Source organism: Dunckerocampus dactyliophorus, chromosome 6 (assembly GCF_027744805.1).
Source record: "Dunckerocampus dactyliophorus isolate RoL2022-P2 chromosome 6, RoL_Ddac_1.1, whole genome shotgun sequence".
NCBI classification, from domain to species: Eukaryota; Metazoa; Chordata; class Actinopteri; order Syngnathiformes; family Syngnathidae; genus Dunckerocampus; species Dunckerocampus dactyliophorus.
In genome coordinates, this window is record NC_072824.1 from 31173297 (window position 1) to 31201128 (window position 27832).

General features: G+C 41.2%; 1 protein-coding gene across 3 annotated transcripts; it reads right to left on the minus strand.

Moving 5' to 3' along the window:
• Nucleotides 1-62: 62 nt before the first annotated feature.
• On the minus strand, nt 63-27832 carry LOC129182589 (testis-expressed protein 2-like). 3 transcript variants are annotated; one of them, XM_054778929.1, is made up of 13 exons: nt 27201-27292; nt 22653-22985; nt 15119-16646; nt 13577-13777; nt 11357-11678; nt 9570-9793; nt 9179-9337; nt 7669-7768; nt 6436-6553; nt 3784-3897; nt 2980-3189; nt 2724-2844; nt 63-1560 (listed from the first exon to the last, which is right to left on the minus strand). In XM_054778929.1, exons 2-13 carry the CDS (start codon nt 22739-22741, stop codon nt 1432-1434), a joined length of 3315 nt encoding a protein of 1104 aa, XP_054634904.1. In that variant the 5' UTR covers nt 22742-22985; nt 27201-27292; the 3' UTR covers nt 63-1431. The 3 variants fall into 3 exon arrangements, with proteins under 3 accessions (XP_054634904.1, XP_054634905.1, XP_054634906.1); XM_054778930.1 differs by lacking the exon at nt 22653-22985 and adding an exon at nt 27671-27832 and having other exon boundaries at nt 66-1560; XM_054778931.1 differs by lacking the exon at nt 22653-22985 and adding an exon at nt 27474-27832 and having other exon boundaries at nt 66-1560.

Consider the following 27832-nt stretch of genomic DNA (forward strand, 5'->3'; position numbering starts at 1 on the left):
ATGGGGGAAGCAAGCTCTGTAAATAAAAATATTGCTCTAAAAAGCAGATTTCTCGAGCTTTATTTTGACCATAAATAAGGCAGATACATCACTGAATTTGGCTTTAAAATTGCACATTTTAAATGTAAGTAAAGTAATAGCGACCATAATAAGATAATTCATACGAATCATGACGCGATGACCTTCATATGCCCTCAAAATCCTCACCCTATCTATTCCAAAGTGGACAAAAATAACAGAAATCAGCCACCTCGTGTATAAAAAACAAAACAAAAACAAACCGCTAAGGCATACGGAGAAACGCAATCAAATGAAAGCTCTAGTGTTGTAGCACATTAGAATCCTTACAAAAACAGTATTAATTGCTGTAAACAATGATACATTGCATTGTAGCATTTGTAAATACCACATTACATGACAACAGGCGGTACCTTTGTGCAGAGACAGAGAGCCGTGGCACTGTTAGCCCAACAAAAGGACTTTGCCAAGTATGACAGTTAAAAAGGCGTCCTGCACTACATTCTTTGCAAGCGAGGCTTTGCTTTGAAGTACATAGCTTCGCGTCACCCAAATGTGGTCGGGTCTGACGTCCCATCGCCTCAGTATTTCTTACACACAAATCAAGTAAAGACAATTACATTGCGTATCATGTTGGCAAGATTACATAATATTTATCACAAGAACATGAAAAGTCTCACTTTGTGCAGCCATTTGCATACCTCTTATCAAAACGTGAACGGGTAGAAACTCTTCATATGATCACATCACAACCATGCACGCATACATTCAATAGATCTGCCGATAACAGCTCTATCAAATCATTCATTAGTCATTGCAGCATTTTTATCATTGCACTTATTGTGTTCACATACGTATGGAATGTACATTGTAAATGATCATATTCCCAACTTGAGCATCACTTTCATACAAACATGAATAGAGGGCATTGTTGGCATACGTGGGCTTCAGTTAGTGGTCACGCCACAAATAATGAACACTGATTATCCACAATCTGAGCTTTTACCTGCTCACACGGCAGTACCTCTCAATGCCGGCTGAGCTCAGCAGCAGTCGTGTTATTTGCAGGCCTTAAGGTATCTGGTGAATGCTTCTCTAACCGTAGCACAATGTGCACTTCATAAATCGCCCGTGAGCTCACGCCGAGCCGCTGTATTCGCATCGTTCATCATCAATGAGTGTCGTATTGTTATAAAAATCCTTTAAAAACACAAACAAATGCTATAGAACGGAGCAGCAAATCATACTTTCTCGTCCGTGTCTCCTTGTGTAACTACCTTGTTCGTTACCTTTTGGTATTGGTTGATTGGAATCTTTGCAGTGTGCGGGTGTACGCGTGTTTCTCTTGTTAATTTATACACTTTTGCTCCAAGCTTCCACTTGGGGAACACTGTAAACAGACATTCTCTGTGGCTAGCTGGCGCCGTCTCTCTCCGAGTGCCCTCCAGGCCAAGCTAACGGTCCGGCAGCAGTGCGTTGGTCCATGGCCGAATGCATGAGGGTCAGCCACACGTCGTCCATGTTTGGCATGACAAAAATTTTCTGAGAGAAGCAGAGAAACAGTCATGGCATCATTGAATGGTCAGACTTGATTGTGGAACCTTTATGGGTCAAATGCAATTCGAAGGCTGATAAGACCTCCCCATTTGTTCGTATTTGCTAAGATTTCTTCCTATTGGAAATGATGGAAATACAGTAGGGCCAAACTTTTCAACTTTTTTTCAATGTTATCAACGGTCAACAAGAATAAAAAACAGAACAACTAAGGCTACGTTCACACTGCAGGGTATTTTCTTCCGCTTGTCCTCACTATGGCAGCGGGGTTATGCTGGGGCCTATCCCAGCTGACTTTGGGCGAGAGGCGGGGTAGACCCTGGACTGGTCGGGAGCCAATCACACGCCACATGTAGACAAACAACCATTCACACTCACATTCATACCTATGGACAATTTGGAGCCTCCAATACACCTAACATACTTTTGTTTGGAATGTGGGAGGAAAGCGGAGTACCTGGAGAAAACCTACGTATGTGCAGGGAGAACATGCAAACTCCACACAGAGATGCTCAAACGGAGATTCAAACCTGACTGTGTGACAAACATGCTAACCACTAGGCCACCATGCGATGTAATTAACAAAATCCAGGCTTGTACTGGCGGATGGTGGGTCTGTATTCATTTTGTGTTCCACCCAGGAACACAAGCCAGTCCGTGGGTCAAAAACAGGTTGAGGACCACTGTGAAAGACAATCCACAAACATATTCCTCCGTTCTCGTCTCGTCAACGAAAACTCACACACACACGACTCGAAATTATTCCGTCGCAGTCATCGATGACAAAAACAACACCGTCTGCCTTGCGAACGTAGCTTTATGTTGACCACCAAGGTAGGTCAAGAGGTACAGCAGGTCATCCAGAAACCAGAAGGTTGGTGGTTCGATCCTCGCTTCCTCAACCCCATTGTCATCTTTATTATTACAGTATCGCACTAAAATTGACTCCACGCCTAAAAACAGAGTAACCATTTTATTATCTTAATAAATAATAATTTTCTTAGAGGAATGTTTTTGTAGCCAAAATGTTGGTTGGATTCTTAATTGTACAACCTCAAGGGCATTTGACTCTATCAAGGTTCCACTCGATCTTGTACGTGTCTGCCCGAATGTTATGTCATGTTCCAACTTAAGGCAGTGCCGATCAGCACCTGAAACTCCTGGTCCAGTTTTTTCTCTATCCAGTCAGTGACGTGAGCCAGAGTGACTTCTCTTTCTCCCAGTTTAGGTCGTGCCTTCAGTTCTAAGTGAGGGGGCTTCCTAAAACCATACCTGAAAAACACAATGCCTACACAATGACTGTCATACGAGTTAAAGACATGGGGGTCATTTCACACAGAGAAAAAAAGACCAGACTACGTGGACAATAATTGGAGGTAATGAAGAGGAAACCATCTTTGAACATACCAAATCCTGTCGGTGGGTGGGGGTGGTATATTGACAGCAAGCGTTCCTCGGAGTTCCTGCAATTCCACCGTTAGGAGGAGGGGGGTATTGGAGACCTCCTCCATTTTCTTTTTGATGAACTCCGTCTCGGTGGCTTTCTGGAAGTATTTGGACTTGGCGATCTTGTCTACGAAGCGCATGATCTTGCTGGGCTTGTGTCCTCCGACCAAACTGTATTCATTAAAACATTGGGGTGAAATCAATTTCAAATCAATCAAATGCATTTCAGAGCAGTTCAAAAGGTGCTGTCCCTCTTCGGCTCCAAATGACACTTTGTAAGTGATTGCCCCCCTGTTCAAACATAACTTAACTGAGATTAGTTGAGATCTATCAGTGTGGACTCTAGCGAACCACAGTGAGAGCCATTATCCACAAATGGCGAAAACATGGAACAGTGGTGAACCTTCCCAGGAGTGGCCGGCCAACCGATATGACCCCAAGAGCGCAGTGACGACTTATCAAAGAGGTCACAAAAGACCCCACAACAACATCCAAAGAACTGCAGGCCTCACTTGCCTCAGTTAAGGTCAGTGTTCATGACTCCACCATAAGACAGACACTGGGCAAAAACGGCCTGCATGGCAGAGTTCCAAGACCAAAACCACTGCTGAACAAAAAACATTAAGGCTCGTCTCAGTTTTGCCAGAAAACATCTCGATGATCCCCAAGGCCTTTGGGAAAATACTCTGTGGTCTGACGAGACAATTTTGGAAGGTGTGTGTCCCATTACATCTGGCGTAAACACATTTAGAAACCCTTTCCTACCTTTCTGCTCCAGTGGCTTCATTTGACTGCTCAGAGGCGTCTTCCTCATCTGATGAGCCCGCACTGGAAGACTCCTCATCACTGTCAGCCAGGCAGTAAGTCCGAGGTCTGAATCTATAAGCCCACCAAGAGACAGAAAAAAATGGTGACATCTCATGCACCAGTAAAAATATTTACTGGCATACTCTGTCTTAATGCAGGGGGTGTCCAAAGTGTGGCCCGCCCATGGCTGTTTTTTGTTTTTTTTGACTGGCGTGCGGCACATTCTAAAAATATAATTTAACAACAAAAAAAAAAACACAGCAAAAGTGGAAGAATTAGTCAAACTATTCAGAGAAAAAAGTTGTAATCTAAAGTGGAAAAACTTGTAAATTTATGTGAATAAGGTCATAATATTATGGAAAAAAATGCCATTTTAGTATCATAAAGTTGAAATATTAAAGAAAACGAGGCCACTAAAATTCGCTGTATGATAAGAAACAGTTGTAACGTTACAAAAATTTGAATTAATTCAAAATATTATAGGAATAAAGTCACAATTACAAGAAGAAAATGTTATTAAAAATTTGATTTAAATAGTTGGAAAAAAACCAGCAAGAATAAAAAAAATACAGCTGTAATTTTTCAATAATAAAGTCAAAACATTCAGGAAAAAAGTTGTATTTCAACGAGGAAAAACGTTGCAATATTCAAGAATAAACTTGAGATATTATGAGGAAAAATACTGTAATGTTGGTAGCATAGACCTGAAATATTCGTTTGTACTCACGAGAAGATAATTTACAAGAAGAAAGTTAAAATAGTTGGAAAAGAAAACAAAAAAATATCAGAAACGTACAAACAACAGCTGTAATTTTACAAGAATGAAGTCAAAATATTAAGAGAAAAAAAATTGTATTCCAATTAAGGAAAAACGTCACAATATTCCGAGAATAAACTCATGATATGAAGAAAAATAATTTTAACAATTCTTAAAGAAATGATAAAAAATAAAAAAATAAAAAGTCATAATATTACACAAAACAAAAAACAAAATAAAGTCGTAATTTCGGGAAAATTTGATTGAGAAAAAAGTTATATTGTAGAAATAAAGTGCAAATGTTATGGCAATAAAGTCATAATTATAAGAAGACAATTTACAAGAAATTAGTTGACAGTTGGAAAATTAAAAAAAACAAAAACATCTGTAATTTTACAAGAATAAAGACAAAATATTCAGAGAAAAAAGTTGGGATTCTGGAACTGAGGAAAAACGTTGCAATATTACGAGAATAAACTTGTAATATAAAGAAAAATAATGTTATTTTTTTTTCCCAAACAGAACAAAATAAAGTTGTAATTTTTAGCAAATGTGGTTGGGAAAGAAGTTATAATATTTTGGTCATGAAGTCACAATATTATGGGAATAAAGTCATTATCACAAGAAGACAATTTACAAGAAGAAAGTTGAAATAGTTGGAAAATTAAAAATAAAGCAGCAGAAATGTGAAAAAAAAAACAGCTGTAATTTTAAAATCTATATCTAAAAGTCAAAATATTACGAGAAAAAAGGTAAGGAAAAACGACACAATTTTACGAGAATAAACTCATAATATGAAGAAAAATAATTGAAAAAATTGGTTGAGAATTTTTTTATTTTTTTAAAATCAATATTATGAGAATAATAATTTTACAAGAATAAAGTCAAAATATTGAGAGAAAAAAGTTGTATTCTAATTGAGGAAAAAAGTTGCAATATTACGAGAATAAACTTGTAATATAAAGAAAAATAATGTTATTTTTTTTCCCCAAACAGAACAAAATAAAGTTGTAATTACAACTTGTAATTACAAAACAAGTTATAATATTTTGGGAATAAAGTCAAAATATTGTAGGAATAAAGTCATAATTACAAGAAGAGAATTTACAAGACTAAAGTTGAAATAGTTGGAAAATTAAAAACAACAGCAGAAATGTATTTTTTTTTACCCAAATAAAGTCAAAATATTTAGAGAAAAAAAGTTGTATTCTAACTAAGGAAAAACGTCGCAATATTATGACAATAAACTCGTAATATGAGGAAAAATAATTAGAAAAAATATATTAAAGAAAAAGAAACAAACAGAAAAAAGTTGTCATTTTTGGAAAATTAAGTTGGGGGGAAAGTCAAAATATTATGGAAATACAGTCAAAATATTATGAGAATAAAGTCATAATATTACAAGAAGAAAATGTATGAAGATTATTTAAGAATAAAGTTAAAATATTTGGAAAATAAAAAAACAAAAACGCCGAAAACAGCAGAGCAAAGAGAGAAGTTGATACTAATAACAGGCTAATAAAGTGCCTTTCATTTTTCACAATGTGGCCTTTGGTGGATATTACTGTATTTGGACACCCCGAACTTGAATGGTATTTTTTAATGAAATGACACAACCCATTGCAGACTGGCAGAGAGGAAAAGTACTGAATGTGGTCAATCAGCACTTACCGTACCAGAAATAACAGCGATTAGGTAGAATCCAAGAGTGCAGAAAGGGGAGGAGCGAAAAAGAGAAGGAATAGAACATTAAGAGAAAAAGGTAAGGTGGGCTATGCAGGGGTGGGGGGCATAAATATCAAACATTGAAACAACAGTGGCATCCTCGATGAGGATTAGGTTAGCATCTTTACCCATCTTCCCCTACACGGAGGCTTTCTCCTTCCTTGCCCAGACGAATCAGGTTCATCTTGGTTTCAAGGGTCATAAGGAAGGACCCGCTGTAAGAAATGTCCAAGTCAAACCACAGACCTGTGGAGCAAACACTGGCGATTAGATGATAATTAGATGTGGCTGTAACAGTTACGAGTCAAACAGACGTGTGTACAATTAAAAATAAATATGAGGAGAAACTATGAGGAGAAAAAAAATGTGTCATCGAAGAAGAAAAGTCAGAATTTTAAGAGAATTATGAGAGAAACATAATGTCATTTTAGTAGCGTGGAACTGAAATATTAACTCATTTAGTCCGTGTGTGCATGTGTGTGCATGCATGCGTTAAAATGTCACTACACTGCATACCCTTCAGCACGCTACACTTGTCCATGCTCTTCCACTTCTTCCTGGCTGTCGAGTGTGTTCTTACACGCAAATGATCCATGCCGAGCTCTTATCAAATGCACTGCTTCCACCTTGTGGCCGTTTTTATGGCTTACAACTATTCGAAAAGTCCATCCATTAGGGTGCGGTTGCGTCATCACCTCCTTTTGCCTCTCGCACCAAAAAACGTTAAGATGTTTAAATACGTCTTAGGGATTGGGCGTTCAGGTTTATAAAAAGGTATAAATACGTCTTTGGTATTGAATGAGTTAAAAATATGCTTTTTCGCCTGTATCACAAAGCTGAGATGCAATTTTTTCTTTTGCAAAATATCAAAACGGCCATTGCATGCTTTCATTTTTCAATATGTCGCCCTCGGTGGAAAAAGTTTGGGCAGCCCTGGTATATGCAGAGTATACACACGATACACAAACACGACATGGGGACAATGGTTTCTGGGAATATGCATCCATAATCAACCGCAAGCATTTCCAGCCTATAGTTGTCGCTTTTTTTCCTCAGATGAGCTCAATTCTACAGTGGGGTTATCGTGTTTTATAAGTGCGACGGTGATAAAAAAAAACTGTGAGCATATGATGTCGGAAGAGCGAAAAGAGGGCAAGGAAGACAATCGAAAAGGGAATGTGAGAGCAAACTATGAACAGTGCTGTAAAGCGTACGTGAAGAGACATACCAGGTAAAACAGCAAAATGAGAAAAGCTCAAGTACAAAGCAAAAGACAGCTTAGTGCTGACATGTTTTTTCTAAAAATATCCATCTGAGTATAAGTAGAACAGAACATTTGAATTATTTCTCTCCCTTCTTGCCTTTGTAGTCAATGGAAGGTCTGGATGCTCCAAGGATCTTGGGTGTGGCCACGCCCATGTCCAGTTCTGTCAGGGTTAACTCATTCATGAAGTAAGGCAACTGGAAAAGACAGCAAGGAATTACTTTTTCCTTCAATTTTACAGCGGAACATCCGTTAGCGGACGTCTCGGTCAGTGCGTTTTTCAGCTAAGGTAGAAAATTTAGACCTAAATTTTGGTTTGCGTACATTTTCCGATGAGCGGACAATATGGCGTATATGTTGTCGTGTTGTTAACTCGTTCAGTACCAAAGACGGATTTATAAGTTTTTAAAAACACGAACGCCCGATCCCAAAGACGTATTTAAACATCTTTTACGTTTTTGGCGCAAGAGCCACAAAGAGGTGATGACACAACTGTACACTAATGAATGTCCCTTTTAGAGCAGTTTTAAGCCATAAAAACAGCCACAAGGTGGCAGAAGTGCATTTGATAAGAGCTCGGTATAAACAAGATTGCATCTATGAGAGCGAGACGAGATTTTAACATTACTTTTAAGACAAGTACAGTATCAATAATGGATGACAATATATTGTGATCTACTATTTTAATTGCACCTACCTTACCTTGCATTGCTCCTCACAAAGCTACACTCTTCTGCACTCGGTGCGTATGCTAGTGGCCCCGCCTCCACCCACCGAGACAAAGAGACTGTATGACTGACAAAAGGGCTCACTTCGTTCATGCCGTTGTGCATCAGGGTTGAGCACGTGCTAAGCAATTCTCCGCCCGACTCTTGCCGACTATTTAGCTTGTTAGCTTCCTTTGTCTCTAATGAACAATGGCTATTGAAGACCGAAAAGAGTTACTGGCGCCTTCTTTATTGCATATGTTGATCACAATGACTAAAATGATTTTTTTAAAGAGGTGCATATCATGCTGTGGTGCAGTACTTGAAGGAGGAGGAAGAGGACCGAGCCGGTTTGTGCGTGTCGCCGCGTCGACACAGAAGCATAAAGCAGCCTAGCATATAGCTAAGGTTGGGCATCGAGTCTTCTCATCAATGGGAACCGGGACTAACGATTGTGATTCTCCCAGGGATTGTTCAATTGTTCAAATGTTTTTATTTTGATTCCTAGTTTCGGTTTCGATACCCACTTTGCTGACTGGAAGCCGCGAACACCAACAAAGAAGAAGCCGGTGAGCACCAGCCAAGAAGAAGCGACTTAGAAGTAAGAAATTCACAGTAAATTTGATAAAAAGTTCATATTAAACAATTCATTGAGAAGTTCAAACATTTTCATCCAAAAAGAACTCTGGTTAGCGCCCTCATTTAAATCAATCAATCAATTAATAAACTTTTAAGAGTCAGACTTTTAAAAGCATTGGAATCGAGAATCATCAGGATCCGTAATTGATACAAAGAATCGGAATCAGAATCAGAATCGTTCAAATTCAATTGCTGACCAAGCCTTACATATAGCACACTTTTTTTTTTTTTTAATGTCATAATGGGGATTGAATAACTCACTCGTATTTTACTAAGTTTCATTTGAATCTTCTTGGACACCACTTTAGCCCAATGAGGCTCCCGCAGAAAATCCCAGAAGACCCGACCAACAGCTGCATTCACCCAGGCAACTGGATCCTCCTCCTCGGGCTGCTCCTGTAATGAGCTGGAACTCTGAAGCTAAAAGAAAAGTTGACAGACACATTAAGAAAGCCTGAAAAAGATTCTACAATATTTAACTCCAATAACCAAATGATTAATGCCCCAGTATCCTGTACCTGTATTCTGTTGTTTGAATGACAGGACTTTTAACAAATTATAGCGATACTGAAGAAAAGACGGTTGATTTGCCACTGAAAACATTTTCAACTATCATTTTAATGGAATGTTAAAGTCGTGGAATATCTGGTACCTTTTTGTCAGCTCTGGGGCTGCTCTGGGGACTGTGAAGCTCGGAGTTGGTAACAGGAGAGGTGACTGCTACTTGTTTTGGCAATAATGAAGCCATATAGACGCTATAGTCCAATAGCTTGGCTTTGTCGCTGTCTGCTGTTGCGGAGTCCTTTGTCTTGGGCTGTGAAGCCGCGGCATCATCCAGACTGCTACGGCTACTGCTGCGACTGTGACAGCTCTGAGCTTTGGACAATAACACACATGACAACAGGGTTGAAATGCTTGACTTCAAAGACCTTTTTCAGTCCCTCAAAACTGACCTTGAATGGAAGTACAAGATATGGATGGCAAAAAATATACAGTAATACCGTGGTGTGAAAAAGTGTTTGCCCCCTTCCTGATTTTTTTGTTTGGCCCACTTAAATGTTGCAGACCATCAAAGAAATGTAAATATTAGTCAATGACAACACAACTGAAAACAAAAAGCAGTTTTTAAATGAAACTTTTTATTAAGGGAGAAAAAAAACAAACCATGATTGCCGAGATGCAGAGATCTAGAGAAATTCAGGTACAAATGAGATCGATCATGTGGGACTCCAGCCAACCACAGTGAGAGCCATTATCCACAAATGAAAACATGGAACAATGTTGAACCTTCTCAGGAGTGTCCGGCCAACCAAAATGACCCCAAGAGCACAGTGATGACTCATCCGAGAGGTCACAAAAGACCCTACAACATCCCAAGAACTTCAGGCATCACTTGCCTCAGTTAAGGTCAGTGTTCATGACTCCACCATAAGACACTAGGCAATAACGGCCTGCATGGCAGAGTTCCAAGACCAAAACTACTGCTGAACAAAAAGAACATTTGGGCTGATGTCAATTTTGCCAGAAAACATCTTGATGATCCCCAAGACCTTTGGCAAAATAATGTGCGGTCTGACAAGACAAAAGTTGAACTTTTGGAAGGTGTGTGTCCCATTACATCTGGCCTAAAAGTAACGCTGCATTTCAGAAAAAGAACATCATACCAACAGTAAAATATGGTGGTGGTAGTGTGATGGTATGGGACGGGTTTGCTGCTTCAGGACCTGGAAGACTTGCTGTGATAAATGGAAGCATATATTCTGCTGAAGGACAATGTCCGGCCATCTGTTGGTGACCTCAAGCTGAAACCAACTCGGGTTCTGCAGCAGGACAATGATACAAAAAAAAAAAAAAAAACAGCAAGACCAACTCTGAATGGCTGAAAAAAAACAAAATGAAGACTTTGGAGTGGCCTAGTCAAAGTGCTGACCTGAATCCTATTGAGATGCTGTGGCATGGCCTTAAAAAGGTGCTTCATGCTGGAAAAGCCTCCAATGTGGCTGAATGACAACAATTCTGCAAAGATGAGTGGGCCAAAATTCCTCCCCAGCGCTGTAAGAGACTCATTGCAAGTTAATGCAAACGCTTGATTGCAGTTGTTGCTGCTAAGGGGGGCCCAACCAGTTATTAAGTTTAGGGGGCCATCACTTTTTCACACAGGGCCATGTAGCTTTGGATTTTTTTTCCTCACTTAATAAGAAAAGGTTTCATTTAAAAACTCAAATTTGTTTTCATTTGTGTTGTCATTGACTAATATTTACATTTACTTGATGATCTGAAACATCTAAGTGTGACAAACATGCACATACGCCTTTTCCACACCACTGTAGAATAAATCCATAGTTTTTCCAGAAACATGTTTTAGCCACTAAATTAAACTGTTGTGTGTGTATAACTGAGATGTGTTTTGAAAACAAAAGTACAATCATTTTTGCTCACCACTTTTAGACTCTGGGGGACTTGCAACTTTCTTCAAATCCACCTTGAGCTTAGAAGCTGAAAGAAACCTTTGGAACCACTCCTCCTTCTCCCTCCCAGTTCTTCCAAACAGATAAAGAGTCATTTCTCTGCTTGAAGAGGTTGACCGGGCTGGCTCTGGGGCTCCTCCTGTTCCTTCGCCTTTGTTCTTTGCTGTGAAGCCCTCACTGGCCTCACCTTCAGCCTTGGATATGAAATCATCCTGTTTCCCGAGCTTGATGCAGATGGGATATTTTTTGTTCCATATTCTTTTCCTGGCCAGGCTGTGAGGCACTAGATATACCTAGAAGACGGTGTGAATGAAAGGTGGGAATCTCATTAGGTTTGGTTGACATTGTCAGACTCGGCATGGGCCGGTTACCGGTTTCAAGGTATACCACGATGTGAAAAAGCCACGGTTTCAAAACCACTAATGACATGACAGAAGGTGGATTGTCCAGCGCGGCCACTACGTGGAAATACATTGTCACGTTATTCGTTATTCCTCGCGTCGGAACTGCGCTTCGATGTGTTGCCGAAAGTAGGCGGCGTTATGGGTGGACATATTACTCACGTCGAGGGTCACCAAATGTGGAGATGTGATTCAGAACGAGGAGTGGAGGATAAGTGGTACAAACCGTTCATTCTCCACTGAACAACAACAACAACAACAACGTCTCAGTTGCTAACAACAATCAGACGACCCCGGAAACGGAAGTTTGTGCAAAAGTGTGACCTGCCACTATGAAATAATAAGTAATGAGTTTGTTTATTATTATTTATGTTGTGACCTTTGTGAGCCACTTGATTGAATGTAATTACTTTTTGCTTTTTTTTTTTAAACTAAGAAAATACTGTGTTATGATTTGAGTTGCAGGATTAGCCACAGTAGACTGCATCGAGAACTTTTGTTCTTTATTTTAAATACATATGTTCCACTTTCATCGTGATATATTTTTTGGTTTAATAGAAATGACTTGTTTTGACCTGACCTTTTTCTCTTTTCAGTAAAGATACTGTATTTCAAAATGGCACATTTTAGAGCTGTAACTACAAGACCGTGAAACCATCAAACCGTGGTATTTTTAAGTTATCATTCCGTCAGAGTTTCATACCGGCCCATGCCTAATTCAGACTATCCCAAGACTTTTAAAGGACAGTAGCCATGGATCATGTAAATTCTTTTCTCCAACAGCATACTTGAGTTTGCAAGAACTCTCACTGTGTTTTCCTCACATAGTGGCTGGGGGTATTTGCTGCCTACTACTTACAGTATTTATTTGAACGAGCTAGACATGCTCATATCTGTTGATTGGTCAGTGGAGAATTGTTACATCCATGTTAGATTTTGATAGTTCCTATTTCTGTGTGCTTTCCTTCCTGGATTCCATTCAATAATGCAGTTTAGTTATCGGTGGATTTTGGAATTGAGCACGCAGAAACGAAGCGTAACAAAAAAAAAACACTTTTTTTTTTTCACTAATTGGAACTTATCAGGAAAGATCCCTGTTCGCGCGAAAACCCGAAAAAAGAACTGTATGTAGCTTTGTAAATCCTACCTAAGACACACATGCGCTGTGAGCAAACACAATGAGTTACCGACCTAAACTAGTGTGGAATGGCGACACTTTTTGACATTCATTGATTCACATTCTATATTCCTTGTCCTCATCAGGGTCACTGGTAAGATGGAGCCTATCCCAGCGGACTTTGGGCGAAGGTCAGGGTACACCTTGACTGGTTGCCAGTCAATTGCAGGGCACATATAGATAACTATTCACACTCACAGTCACACCTATGGACAAAGTCTCCTATTAGTCTAACATGCCTAACATTTTTGAGACGTGGGAGGAAGCCGGAGTACCCATTTCCACCCAGGGAGAACCTGCACCCTCCGCACAGAGATGAAGAATCGAACCATGAGTCTCCTTGTTGACCTACTTGTTTATGTATTTGGTAGCCAGGTGAGTCACTTAGCATCTACTGCATGACTCAACATGACCAGTCAATGGATCGACTACCCCCCAGGGGAAAAGACGGGTTTATACAATATGTTATGATTAATCTGTCCAAGTGGATGACGCCCCGGTTGACCATTTGAGGTATGGCATATACGTTACATTATCTCAGTTCTAAAAGGATACAGATGTTACACTGTGATAACTTTGTTTTATGGAGGAAAGCAGTAATATAGTAACATACTTTGCTCTTCGTTAAGTCAAAAATCTTCTGACTGACGTAAGCGACATCCGGTTTTGGCTCGCTGTGTGTGGCACGCCGTGCAATGTTGTGGTTGGGTTTAGACAGACGGATGACAGAGCCCTCCAAGCGGACAAACACAGAGTGTGTCAGTGTTGCATGGTAGGTTTCTGGGTCGTAGTTTATCATCTCATTCATCCAGCCCTAAAGAGGAAGAACATTTCACATTAGTATTTTTATGTGTTGATGTGAGATGCAGGTATAACTTCATAAAAAACTATATAAAAAAAAAAAAAAAACTTCAGCCATGGCTTTCTATAGGCATACAGTGGGGGTAATAAGTATTTGAGCCACTGCTCATTTTGTAAGTTTACCCCCTTACAAAGATATGACCAGTCCATAACATGAGATTATACAGTTTTAGTTGTTTGAGGGAAATAAGTACTTAATCCCCAAGCAAAATGTGACTTAGTACTTGGTTGACAAAGCCAATTTGGAAAGCACAGAGTTTCTTGTGGTGGGTCATCAGGGAGGTATTTTTCTCCAGTCCTCTTTACATATACTTTCCAAACCACAGATGTTCAATGGGATTAAGATCCAGAGACCGGCTAGATCACATCACATTGTCCCGAGCCTTTGCCGAATCATTCCGGTGTTCACTGGTAAACCTCAGACACTGTGGGATCTCCATTGAGATCATTAGCTACCTCCTCCAGTGTAAATCTAAGATAAGCCCTCACCTTTCACAGAATTATACTTAAACAAGGAGAAATCTTGCATAGAGCTCCGGAGTAACTTATATTTCTTCCATTTCCGAATTATTCTGACAACAATTATTATCGCTTCTTGTTGATAGTCTGATGGTCTCTGAGCACATTCCAGTCTTGAGCCTGAGTCTCTTTGTCTACACTTTGGTCTTGCCCATGGTGGTGGAATTATGAAATGGAAGAGACTATTTCTGTGACTTTTATCCACGTTACAAATTCGGATCAGGAGTACTTTCGTAAAAAGGGACAGGATTAATTTGTGTGCTTCTGTGCAACAGGTCTGTGAAGGCCAGAATGTTTGCTAATTGGTGGGGGATGAAATACTTATTTCTCTCAACCAAATATAAATTTGTATAATGTCAGGTTAATGTTGCTACATTAAAAGGACTTGGAAGTAAATTAAGCCTAGGTCACAAAATACGTACAAAATATCTGTGCATGCGTTGCCCGCACTGATTACGTATGTGGTGCATGACCCACATAGGAGTCAGCTAGTGCGACGGATGAAAAAAATTGCCATTTTGCCCAAATGTACCGACCGTACCGACGACGCACAAAGACGTACAAAAGTTTGTCTTGAAACCTGAAAAGGCGCAAGTGCCCGTAGTTTGTTTGACATGACATTGGAGATAACAAAGAACCTCTGCAGCCAGGCTGCGGCTCAAAAATCAGCACGTGACGTGTGCCCACCGTGCATTTTTTTGCACGTAGACCGGCCGTAAGAGCCCGTACGTCTGGTTGTGACCTAGGCGTTAATTTCCGATAAATGCTCACTGACCCTGAAGATTGCTGGTTCTTTAATGTCCAACTTTGCAAGATTCCACAGTTTTCCATGGTGTTTGGAAGGTCTGCAGAACCTGTCTGAAGGCTTTGGTCCCGTCAGCCACACAACTCCAATAGCTGCAAAGAATCCTAAAGCCACTCCAAGCAACATTCCTCCAATGTAGTCGGGCAAAGGCAATACAAAATACCCATAGACCAGAATCGTAAGGATGGAAAGGGTGTAGAGGGGAACACTAGGTGCTGGCACGGTACTTTCAGATTCATCCTCGCTGCACAGCTCAGAACTACAATTTAGAGGCACTTCAGTTGGATTACCTGTTCCAAGTTCAGTGTCAGTACACGTTTCAAAGTCCTCGCTGTACAAAATGAAAAAGTCCTCATCCTCCTGTTTAGCCAGAGCAGACATGGAGCACTTGTCCAAAGATATGGGGAAAGATGATGATTTATTGGGACTCTTTGTGTCAAAAGGAAGTGGCGCATGAGGTTCGGCTGGACCGGAGGTTCCACTATTTGGGCTGTCACCCTCCAAGTCATTGCCATCTTCCTCTTTGATGCAGTAGTTATTGTTACTCTCCAAGTGGCCATTGACAGATGTCAGGTTGTAGAGCTCGCAGGCACTGGCAGACAGAGCCTTTGGTCGATAAAGGCTGCTGCTGCTGCTCTTCTCATCCATGATCTTACTCAGGAGTTGAAGTGGTTCATAGATGGCCTCGGACAAACGGCGCTTAGTGTCTTCAATTCGTGCCTCAACCTCTGAGACTTTAAAGAAGCTGCGGCTGTCAGGTGAGGTTAACGGAGTTGCAGGGGCAGTTTTGGAATCACCAGCCGACGACGTACTAGCAGTCTGCAACCGAGACTGAGTGAATTGTTTGAAGAGTTGCAGATTAAGGCGGGGTTCCGGAAGGCGGGAGGGTGAGGATGAGTCCTGAGATGTGTCTGAAGATAAGGATTTAACCAGAGATTTCATTAGATGCTTATGTCTTACTGTGGGAGCAGTAAAAGTAGGGACGCCTTCTTTACACTCAATGTCTGAAGAGAAGGATTTCACCATATTGAGAAAGGGCTTGTCAACAGAGGGAAAGCTCAAAGATTTAGTGGGGGGTGAATTGGAACTCGAACCTTTTTGTTCGGCAATGTGTGGTAATGACGTTTTCACCGAACTGTTAGCGTCAGAAGTAGAAAGTGGAGAACGTCTGATGGATTCCGGTATGAGATCAACGTCGGCCGGAGCATCCGATTGCGCTGCTTCAAACATCACCTCACTTGCCTCAAGAGCTGTCACAATATGTAACTCATCCCGAGTGGTGTGTGCGCCAGAGGCCGATGTTGTGTACAACTCTTCCTCCTCCTCCTCTTCCTCCTTCCCAAGAGCTGAGAAGTGAATGGTAATTGTCTGATTTGACTGTGATCGCTGGACATGGAGCTTGGGCGCCAACGCAGGTGGCTGTTCGTCTGTGGAGTGCGTGCTCTCTGCATGGCTAGGGGTCTGGCTAGTCATCGCAGTACTCCCACTTTGTTTATGTCTGTCATAAAGAGCAAGAGACAAGATAAAGTGAGTTCATCTGGAGATGTCAAAATATGACAATTTCAGGATCTGCAAACACAAATGTTTTATCATGCCACATGTGGCATACATGATCTTCTCCTCTCTTGCTGGGCTGTTCCTGCATGATCAAGTTGTTTACGTAAATTATTATTATTATAATTATTTTTTTTAGCAGGGGGTTGCACTTTCTGCCCATCATCCACAATCCTTATGTGAGACATGAACACACGTCTCTGTTTTGTGTGTACTAAAGATATATAAAAAAAGCTAAGAAGATGCTGCTAAGAATGCACGTAATGAGAAGCACCAATTCCGCCTATAAAGACTTAAAAAAAAAAAACTCCAAAGGAGTCAGTGCCTCACCTGCAATGAACCTCACCGCACGTTACTCCTTTAAAAATAACCTTATTTGAAATGTTTTCTCCCAAAGACCAAGCAGAGCAGTAGGAATATCACATATCAGGCATCTTTGCCATAACGAGACGCCAAGTCCCAACAGCATAATATTGAGCTACACAATGTCCTCCTTGACAATTTGACGTGCCCTTTAAATTAGAGCTGTGAGAAGTTTGAAAACAATCCAATCATTTCTGTTCTTACAAAAAAAAAGGTCATACTTTCTTGCTGCAGGCTATTTGACAACAAGATAAAATTTTGTGACGCGTTTCGTGTGTGCTCTTCAGTGCATCGACATTGTCATCAGCAGACTAATTAAGACACTCACTGTCTTGTCAACTTTCAACATTATTTTTTGGATGCTCAATGTTCCAGACTTATTTAGTTAAAACAACCATTCAACAATACCAGTGAAATAATGTTTTAACTGCACATGAGGTACTTCTCTCAAATAGAAATAAAAAGCTTAAAAACTGCTGTCCAAACTATTAAAGCCCAGTCCAGTCTTACTTTTCACATTTTAAAAACACATACAACTTGCACAAGTTACACTGCATACCCGATGAGCCTCTAAACAAAACAAAAAAAAAGGACACAGCACCCGAAAATGGCTGGCCGTCCAATTCCATGAACGCCATAACTTTCCTCGTACGGTTAGCAACCGAAACGGACGCCCAAATCAATTTTTGCCATAAGAAATCGTGTAAATCCAATTAATTCGTTCCAGAAAGCCAAAAATGTTAACACAAAACACATTTTTATAGTTACAATTATAGTTTGATGTGCAGAAAACAATTGGAAGTGCCTATGCATACATGGAAATGACAAATGAAAGGTATAAATGAACATTCAAGGTTACTTTTACTTTCATTGAAGAGGCGATTCTTCATGTGACTGTCCCCAAAGACAAGATGTGGCTGTGCGATCAACCACCACCACCTTCCTGTTTTGATACGAGTTGTTTCTTCAATTCCATTGTTTCTCACCCAAAATGGAGCCAAAGAAAGTTACAAAATGCAGCATTTTGATAAAGAAGGTGAGAAACATGACTGAATTCAAGTAATAACTCAGGGTAAAACAGGAAGGTGGTGTTTGTGGTCTTCAATGAAGGTAAAAGTAACCTTAAATGTTTATTTATCTCTTTCATTTGTCATTTATATGCACTAAGAGTTGTTTTATGCATGTAAATTTATAATTGTAAAACTATAAAAAATATTTTTGAGTCAACCGCTGTTGACAACATAGACGGGCGACTTAACTTCCGATTCCAGTTGCCATTTTCTTCAATACCTAATAGGATGCTAACAAGGAAGGATGTTTTCTGATTAAAAAAATATGTACTGTAATTTCCGGTGTATGAGACGCACCGGTGTTTAAGCCGGACCCACTACATTTACAAAGAAAAACAGATTTGTACATATATAAGCCGCACCGGACTGTAAGCTGCACAAGTCCACGTCCTAAAATGGCATACTGTGGTGCGCATGAATGTGTGAGAGCTATGAGCTATGAGAAAACTCACTCATCGGAAATCGCAGGAGGTCAATACTCAATACAACAGTCTGACTCACAGTGTCATCTTAGAGAGAAGGCTAAACCCATCACACAGCAACTTAACACTCAAAAGGTAGGTAAGAAATATACAAATACCAATATGAGTTTAGAATTAAAAAAAAATATTTTAATGGCTTCCCATCATGCATTTCTTTCCAGCAAAGCATTTCATTGGCCATGGCTGCCGGGGCCCTGCAATGATTCATCCAGCTGTCTCTTTCCACCAGAGGGAGCCTCCCTCCCCAACTCCCAAATGTACATGTCCACCGGGCAACGTCGCAGCACCCCCAGCATAACCCGCTTCACGCCAACCAGGTGCCAAGCGGTAAAACCCACAACGACATGTGAGCCATGCACGGACCGATAAATCTGATTCAGACATTCAGACTTCTGGCCACACACACATCTCAACACCATGAGACCAGGATGACACCTGGACAACCATCAGTACGGTTCCCGTGACATTGCAAGGCGGCAAACAGATTGTTCCCTGAGGGAAACAGCCACCAAGCCCAGGGCACCACAGAGCGTTATCAGCAGGCTGTAGCGATCCCTGCCGCCCAGCACCCTGCCGGAGATCAGCAAGCAGTGCAAAAAGCACAAAGACACTGAGCAGTCGGACGCGCACATCCAGAAACTCAGAGGTGTTGTTATTGTTGTCGTAGTTATCTGAATGACATGACTCAAAGTCTCAGGCAGTATGACCTCAACACAAAATATAAAGAACATTGTCAGCAAGTAAGAAACCAAGGATGTGTTTGTTAAGTCAAGAAGGAAATGCAACATCCCAAATATGTCATATGTCACAGTTCCTTATAGGAACACCTAGGAAATCCGGCGATGCGCTCATTTATGCTACATACGCGAACAGCTTCAGTTTTGCATATTTAAGCAAATTCTATGTATTTTTTGCCTAAATTAAGCATTCTCAAGCATAAAAATTGCTAAATGAACTAAAATTCACACCGGTGAACATCCAGGGAGCGGACATAGAGTTGGTAGACAGCTATAAATTCCTGGGTGTTCACCTTACCAACAAACTGGACTGGTCCGTCAACACCCACGCCCTCTACAAGAAGGGCCAGAGTCGCCTCCACCTGCTGAGGAGACTGAGGTCCTTTGGTGTGTGCAGGACTCTCTTACGGACCTTCTATGACTCTGTGGTGGCCTCAGCCATCTTCTACGCTGTGGGCTGCTGGAGAGGGGGCAGCACGGACAGGGACAGGAGCAGGATAAATAGGCTGATCAGGAGAGCTAGCTCTGTCCTGGACAGTCCTTTGGACTCCGTGGAGGAAGTGGGGGAGAGAAGGATGTTGGCTAAGCTGACATCCATCATGAACAACACCTCTCACCCGCTACATGACACTGTTGTTTCCCTGGGCAGCTCCTTCAGCAGCAGACTGTTACACCCACGGTGTAAGAAGGAGAGGTTCCGCAGGTCCTTCATACCGACCGCTATCAGGCTCTACAACACCTGGACCATTTTGTATTCACTATGTCTATGCATTGCATGCATTGTCAATGACTATGCATTCTTTACTTGTGTACATACTTGTGTATCTTGCTTGCTGCTGTAACAGATGAATTTCCCTGCTTTGGGATTAATAATAAAGTACTACTACTTATGGTACTACTACTAAAATACAAATATAAGGTATTCAAAAGACACATTTAAACAAGCTATTTCCTGTCTAGAGGGCTCTACTAATGTTTGAAAAAATAAGAAGGTCGCAAAACAAGTTTTTAATGCTCTAACTACAAAAATATTCCATTTATAAATAAATAATCCTACTTTGTGAAAATATACTTACCAGGATCGGGTCTGGAACCAATTAAACATGACAAATGAGAGATTAAGCTATAATTTTCCCCAAAATCTATGTCAAATTCTACATACACTTGCAAATTATATGACGATAAGGGCAGTCAAGTCTAGAGGTTCCACTTTATATGTAAAGGCATTTGTGGGCTGCCCACCCTCTTACATGAATAACAAATGGCCAAAATGCTACACAGGTGGGGTTGGGCATCGTGCATCCAGGACTTACTTAGATTTGGGACGTACATTCCGATTCTCCCGGAGTCGTTCATTTTTTTAAAATTTCGATTCTTAAGTTTGGTGATCCAGTGCGCGGTATGTCCCTGCTGAAAAAAACCCAGCATAGACCAGGACGGAAATTATGCTGGTCTATGCTGGTTTAGCTGGTGGACCAGCATCCGATGCTGGTATGCCAGCACGAAAACACAACATATCCTGCTCTATGATAGTCATGCTGGTAGCCGGTCAATGCTGGTTTTTCCAGCAGGAGTGTTATAAAAATGACTTGTGATCATGTACTCCTACATAAAGAGACTTCGAAACATTTAGGTTCAACTTCAATGGTTTGATATTTATATCCACTGGTTAATAATAGCCCTGTGAGAAATTCATAGTTAAATAATTCATAAAAAGTTCATATCATTTTTTAAAAAACATGGAGACATTCAGACATTTCAACCAAAAACTTTGGTTAGCGCCCTCATTTAAACCATGCAAGCTTTCATGACCCTGCCGTTGAAAAGAATCAGAATCGAGAATTGTTAGGAACCGGAATCAAAACCATAATCTCTCAAATTCAAGCGATGCCCAACCCTATGCAAGGGTTTCATTTTCTTTAAAACTATAAAAGCAGCACATCATTTCACTTCAATCCACCTGAGCTGCTGCCCAATTCATCATTGGCCAGAATGTATCAATAACCCTGAGCAGCTCATTGAGCGAAGCTGACTCAGGCTTATCACAACTATTAGCACAACTGTTGCTATGTGACTGTGAGAGGAGAGGAGGGACCATCTGGACTATTAGTTTCTAGTTTGCACAATATCAAAAACGTTTTTCTGTGTATCTAATTTAATGCGCTTTTTTTTTTAAGTCCTTGCTCCCTTGGAGCCTCACTTATTAGCAATATTGTTGACTAACTAATCTCATGATGCTTAAGATATTTGAAGTAAAGAAGTCTGTGTTCTGCCATAATGTCACCTCCATTAAAACAACGTGGCTTGGTTTCATAGCTGATTGATAATTTTCAAGGTTTGTGTCCCATGACTGAACCAAATAAGGAAACAAACACTGGCTTTGAAGCAAAAGGTCACACAGACTGCAGAAAGGGAAAAGATGGGTAACATTGTAAGCTGCACAAATGCTAAAAAAACCCAACAACAATTAGACCTAGTATCTAGGAGTACTTTTCACCAAACCTATCCGGATAATTGGTCAATCACTGGAGGCAATGGCAATGAAAAACATACCATCTGGAGGAAAGCATGTGACAAGAGTATTTTTTTTAGGAATACGAAGTAGGGATGCTCCGATCAGGGTTTTATATGCTACCGATTCCGATACCAATCATTCAATTATTTGGCCTATCCCGATCACTTGGATTAATTATCATTTTTTGCATTTATTTACGGGCCGCACGGTGGTCTAGTGGTTAGCACGTTGGCCAACACAGTAACAGCTTGGAGATCTGGAAGACCGGGGTTCGATTCTCCCCTGGGCATTTCTGTGTGGAGTTTGCATGTTCTCCCCGTGTGCGCGTGGGTTTTCTCCGGGTACTCCGGCTTCCTCCCACATTCCAAAAACATGCAGGTGAGGTTAATTGGCGACTCTAAATTGCCCATAGGTATGAATGTGAGTGTGAATGGTTGTTTGTCTATATGTGCCCTGCCATTGGCTGGCCACCAGTCCGCCTGTCGCCCGAAGTCAGCTGGGATAGGCTCCAGCATGCCCCCGCGACCCTAATGAGGAAGAAGCGGTATGGAAAATGGATGGATGCATTTATTTACGATGAGTGCTATTGGCCAGGAGTGCTGTATAAGGGGGGGAAATTCAGGACAATTCCAAGGTCCCCTGACTTTATCAATCAATTAATAATTGATAAAGGGAAGGCAACGTGATATTTTTAATGGGGCACAGAATTCCTGGCTGTAGCCCTGCTATAGGCTAAATGACATACAAATAGGAAACATAAGATCACCGTAATTTACTGCTTACCCGAGGTCGGGTCGAGGAGGCAGCAGCCTAAGCAGGGAAGCCCAGACTTCCCTCTTCCCGGTCACTTTGTCCAGTTCCTCCTGGCGCATCCCGAGGTGTTCTCAGGCCAGTTGAGAGACGTAGTCTCTTCAACGTGTCCTGGGTCTTCCCCAAGGCCTCCTACTGGTCAGACGTGCCCTGAGTACCTCTCCAGGGTCCAGGAGGCATCCTGACCAGATGCCCGAGCCATCTCATCTGGCTCCTCTCAATGCGGACGAGCAGCGGTTGTACTCAGAGTTTCTCCCGGATGACAGTGCTTCTCACCTTACCTCTCGAAGGAAGAGCCCAGCAACCCTACAGAGAAAACTCCTTTCGGGCCACTTGTCAAGATTCAAGATTCAAGAGTTTTATTGTCATGTGCATAGTAAAACAGCAGTTATACTATGCAATGAAATTCTTATTCTGTTCATTCTCCCAAGAAAAGAAATGTTGTCCTTTCGGTCACTACCCAAAGCTCATGACCAGAGGTGAGGGTAGTAACGTAGCTCGGCCGGTAAATTAAGAGCTTTGCCTTTCGGCTCAGCTCCCTCTTCACTACAACGGACCGATGCAGAGTCCAGATCACCGCACCAGCAGAAGGAAATCCTTGAAGCAGAAATCAAAGCCAGGCGTATCGGTGACAGCGTATTTGAAGATAAAGGGTTAAGTGGATGTCTCGTTTTATCAATAACTGTATCTTAGCGACATGGCAGTTATGTAGGGTGTGAGGGTTCCTGTTGTTAATAAGCTGCGCGACGGTCCAGTGAGTAACGACGAGTAAATAAAATTCTGGCCGGTTATGTCCACACCGAAGGCCCAGTTTGCCACTGGTATCCAAGCAGACTCTACTTCCTGAGGAAGCTTAGGTCCTTCAATGTGCGCAGCAAGGTGCTGGAGATCTTCTACCAGTCTGTGACTGCCAGTGCCCTGTACTTTGCTGTGGTTTGTTGAGGGAGCAGCAACAGCAAAAAGGACCTAAACCGCATGGACAAACTGATCCGGAAAGCCGAACAAGTTATCGGCACTCAGTTGGAGGCGTTTGTAACAGTGAGAGACAGGAGGACCCTGGACAAACTGCTGTCCATCATGGACAAGCCCACCCGCCCACTCCATCGGACAACAGAGCTCATTCTCCAACAGACTCCTCCAGTTCCGTTCCCACAGTAAACGCTACAGGACTTCATTTACTGCACACACCATCCAGCTCTACAATACCCCACCTGCCTGTAAAAGGACATTCACAACATTATTGTGCTGTACTGTCTGTACTGTCTTGTATAAAGTGTAAATGTACTTGTAGTTACCATATCTCTACACACTATTTGTAAATATGCAAATCGTGTTTGTCTTATATTCTTTTTCTTTTATTCTATGCTATTCATATTGCATTGCATTTTATCTAAGAGTGTTTGTCTTTTTTTCTGCATGTGAGCTCCTGTAACCGAACAATTTCCCTTGTGGATCAATCAAGTCTGTCTAAATCGAAGCCCACTTGTGTCAAAGCATAGTTAACTAGGAAGCGCTTTTGCCGCTGTGAATTTTCCTCTTCTGCATTGACATTCTACTCGTCTTTTCGAGGCTGCCTCCACTTCCAGCACAATCAAATTTTTTCTGATCAAAAGTTCTGAGCACGGCAGGCTTCATGAGATAGGCAACCAAAGCCAGGAACCAAAGTAAATAGTAAACATATCTTGAAATAGCCTGCTGTGGGGAAATACACATTCAAGCGTATACGTATAGCATCTGCAAAACATCAAACATTCGTAGCAAAGTAATCAGTGTGCTCACTCTAGCCAAACCTTCCGTGCTTCATAGGTGTGAAGTGGGCATGGTACGATTGGTCAAGTGGGAGTGCACCCTTAGTTTAAGCCAGGGTGACAAAGGGCTACATTGTTACTACATGAACAGCAGCTCATAGGAGAGGAAATGGTCTTGAGTTATGTCATTGTTTTCCAAACTAATCTGCTGCTCATGGTGAATGAGTGCTCAAAATTCTAAAAGGAGTGGCATTAATCTGTAAGAGACAACTGCACTATACCTCAGGGCGCAAACTGAATCAGCAAAAGTGATGCATACGCTGTGGGAACATCATGCCAGTTCAAAGTGGTATTTTTTTGGACAAACTAGAAGCAAGAAACTCAGACTCTATGGGCTCCAGACTCCCAGGTTTTCATTACATACATGACAGACAGACAGGCAGACAGACAGACGGACAGACAGACGGACAGACCGTAGTGGGTCCTGAGGTATAGGAACATCTTAAACCTCCTGTCTGTAACAATATATTTTTAGCCTATACTGTATACTTTTAGCCTATGAATCAAAAATATAGAGGTACAGTAATCCGTCACCACTTTGCGCTTCCATTATCACGGCCTCACTCTATCACGACATAAAAAAATGCTGTTTTGTGGTTCAATACAGCCTATTATTAGTCAAAAACGCCCAAATGAAGCATTTTCAAGCATACAAATGGCAAAATTAACTTAAATACAAATATATGGCATTCAGAAGATGAATTTAAAGATGTTGTGATGATATGTAGTATTCTACACTGGTCACTTGGTGTCAGTAATGTCAGACTTCATCGCGGGAACAACAGGCTTTTATTGCAGGTTTGAATGAGCTCACAACAGGCACAATAATCCCTAACACGGGCTACTGTTGTGGCTGTAACCCAGGCCGAGCTAACACTCAATTCTCAACCCCCTGACGCCACTTCCCGACCACCCCCCACTCAGCTCCCCAAGCACTGGAACACATTTACGGCAACACACACGAGCAAATGTCTTATTTATCTTAAATGTCTTATTTTCCTCTTATTATGTCTACTATATCAGGTAACGGGAGTGTAAAGGTGACTATAGGTGTGCTATTTCACATATGGAGGGCTCCAATAATGTTAAAAACAGTATTTAGAAGGTCATAATTTATAAAGTCAAATTCGTCAAAAATATTACATTTCTCAGTTAGAAATCCTACTTCGCAAAAAATCACTTATCACGGTCAGGTGCGGAACCAATTAACCGTGATAAACAAGGGAATAGCAGCACAGACCAATTAAAAGGCTGTTTTTGTAGCTCATTTGCTCACCTAGCGTGCTACCGTAAACCAGTAGTTTATATAATATAAACTTTATGACAATTTTTACAATTTTATGAGATACCGAGGAACCCCGCATAGTCACCGCAAATTTGCAAGTATTTGGTCCAAAAAAAATGTGCACTTCTTCTCTCTGAAAATAGCTGTTTTTGGGGGGGAACTGGGGGTTTTATTAGCTGTAAACTATAATCGTCAACATTGAATTTCACTTTCTATTCATATTCTATTGTAATATGAAGCTTTTCAAAAAAATATTCTAATTTGTTACATGACTGAGCCTGAGTTTGACAAGCAGGAAAACAAAGCAAGTAAAACTAAACTGCCACTACCTGTTTGGCTGCATTTCTAGGAGGGGAGCTGTTTACCTTTCAAAGAACAGACAGCGCACGAGGCGCTGCATCACTACATGCTTGGCTAATTCCACCATTGCTAATAGCCACAAGCACTCAACTTTCAAGTGGATATTCTGCATAGGGCCTAACATTTGTAGCTCACTTTCACCCACAAATAAGACCCGATTCACTCACTCAATTGGCTGCGCTGCACTCGACACGTCAAACTGTGAGATTGCTCCTCACCTCACCTGCTCCTTGGGACATCAGCCTCCAACCCCACCCTCTCTTGCAGGTGTTTTCATTTATAAGTCTTCATTTTCAAACAAATAACACTGGAGCTGTAAGTATTAATCAATGAATCGATGATTCATCGAGTATCCAATTAATCCACAACTATTTCGGTATTGATCATCTTTTTTTTATGTAAATATACTCTGATTTCAGCCTCTCAAATGTGAATAATTTTCCATTTCCTGAGTCATCCATGAAAGCAGACCTATGATTTTTATGTTTTAGGTAAAGCAAGATACTCATGCTGGAAAACCCTCCAATGTGGCTGAATGACAACAATCCTGCAAAGATAAGTGGGCCAAAATTCCTCCACAGCGCTGTAAGAGACCCATTATGGCAAACGCTTGATTGCAGTTGTTGCTGCTAAGGCTGGCCCAACCAGTTATTAGGTTTAGGGGGTAATCACTTTTCCACACAGGGCCATCCATGGAGGTTTGGATTTTTTCTCCCTTAATAATAAAACATTTCATTTAAAAACTGCATTTTGTGTTCAGTTGTGTTGTCATTGACTAATATTTAGATTTGTTTTATGATCTGAAACATTTAAGTGTGACAAACATGCAAAAAAATAAGAAATCAGGAAGGGGACAAACACTTTTTCCCACTACTGTATATAACTTCTTAGCATATCTTACAAAATCAAAGTGGCCCCAGCACACTTTCATTTTTTTCGTATGTGGCCCTCGCCGGGGGAAAAAAAATCTGGACATCTCTGCTCTATCTGGACTTTGTCCTCACGTAGGTCGTTTGTAGCTCAAGAACGGATCGATAACGAGTTCACATTTACTGGAAAAGCGCTTACCGTGTATTCTCAGGGCCATTCAATCCAGCGGAGAACATACATATTCCCACTGCAGAGTCAAGTTTCACATGCCCATGATGTTCGAGGGGATTCTGAAAAAGGTCAACAGATATGCAATTGCGGTTTCTATTTTTCACGTTATTCAGAGAGGAAAGTGTTGTTTCGGACATCAAAGGTGTGTGCATAATCACCAGGATGGTGATGTAAGCGCTAATATTCTAACCAGGATATGACCGTACTCGATAAATATTAGTTAACCGTCACAATACCCACTTGAGTTGATCAGGCGTGTTGTTGTGACAGTAACAGTCTTTGACTCTTGTTCTTTAGCTCCTCGCACAGTGTCGACATGAAAGAGAAAGTGGCGAGCAATGCCGGAGTTCCAATCCACTGCGCTGTCAAGTCCGTATTGGTCGAAGGTTGATCTGGCACATACTGTTAAAATAACAGGTTTGAAACAGACAGCTTACCGTGGGGAGGAAACTTTATTTGTTTTCCCTCCGGTACGCGTCGAGCAAAACCGAGTATCCAAAAGACTCCGCTTACTCCCTCCAACACACCAACGCGTACAAATGCGTGTATTATCAATAGTTGTCCAACTGTCCCTCGTCTCGCTGAGCCTGTTGACAACT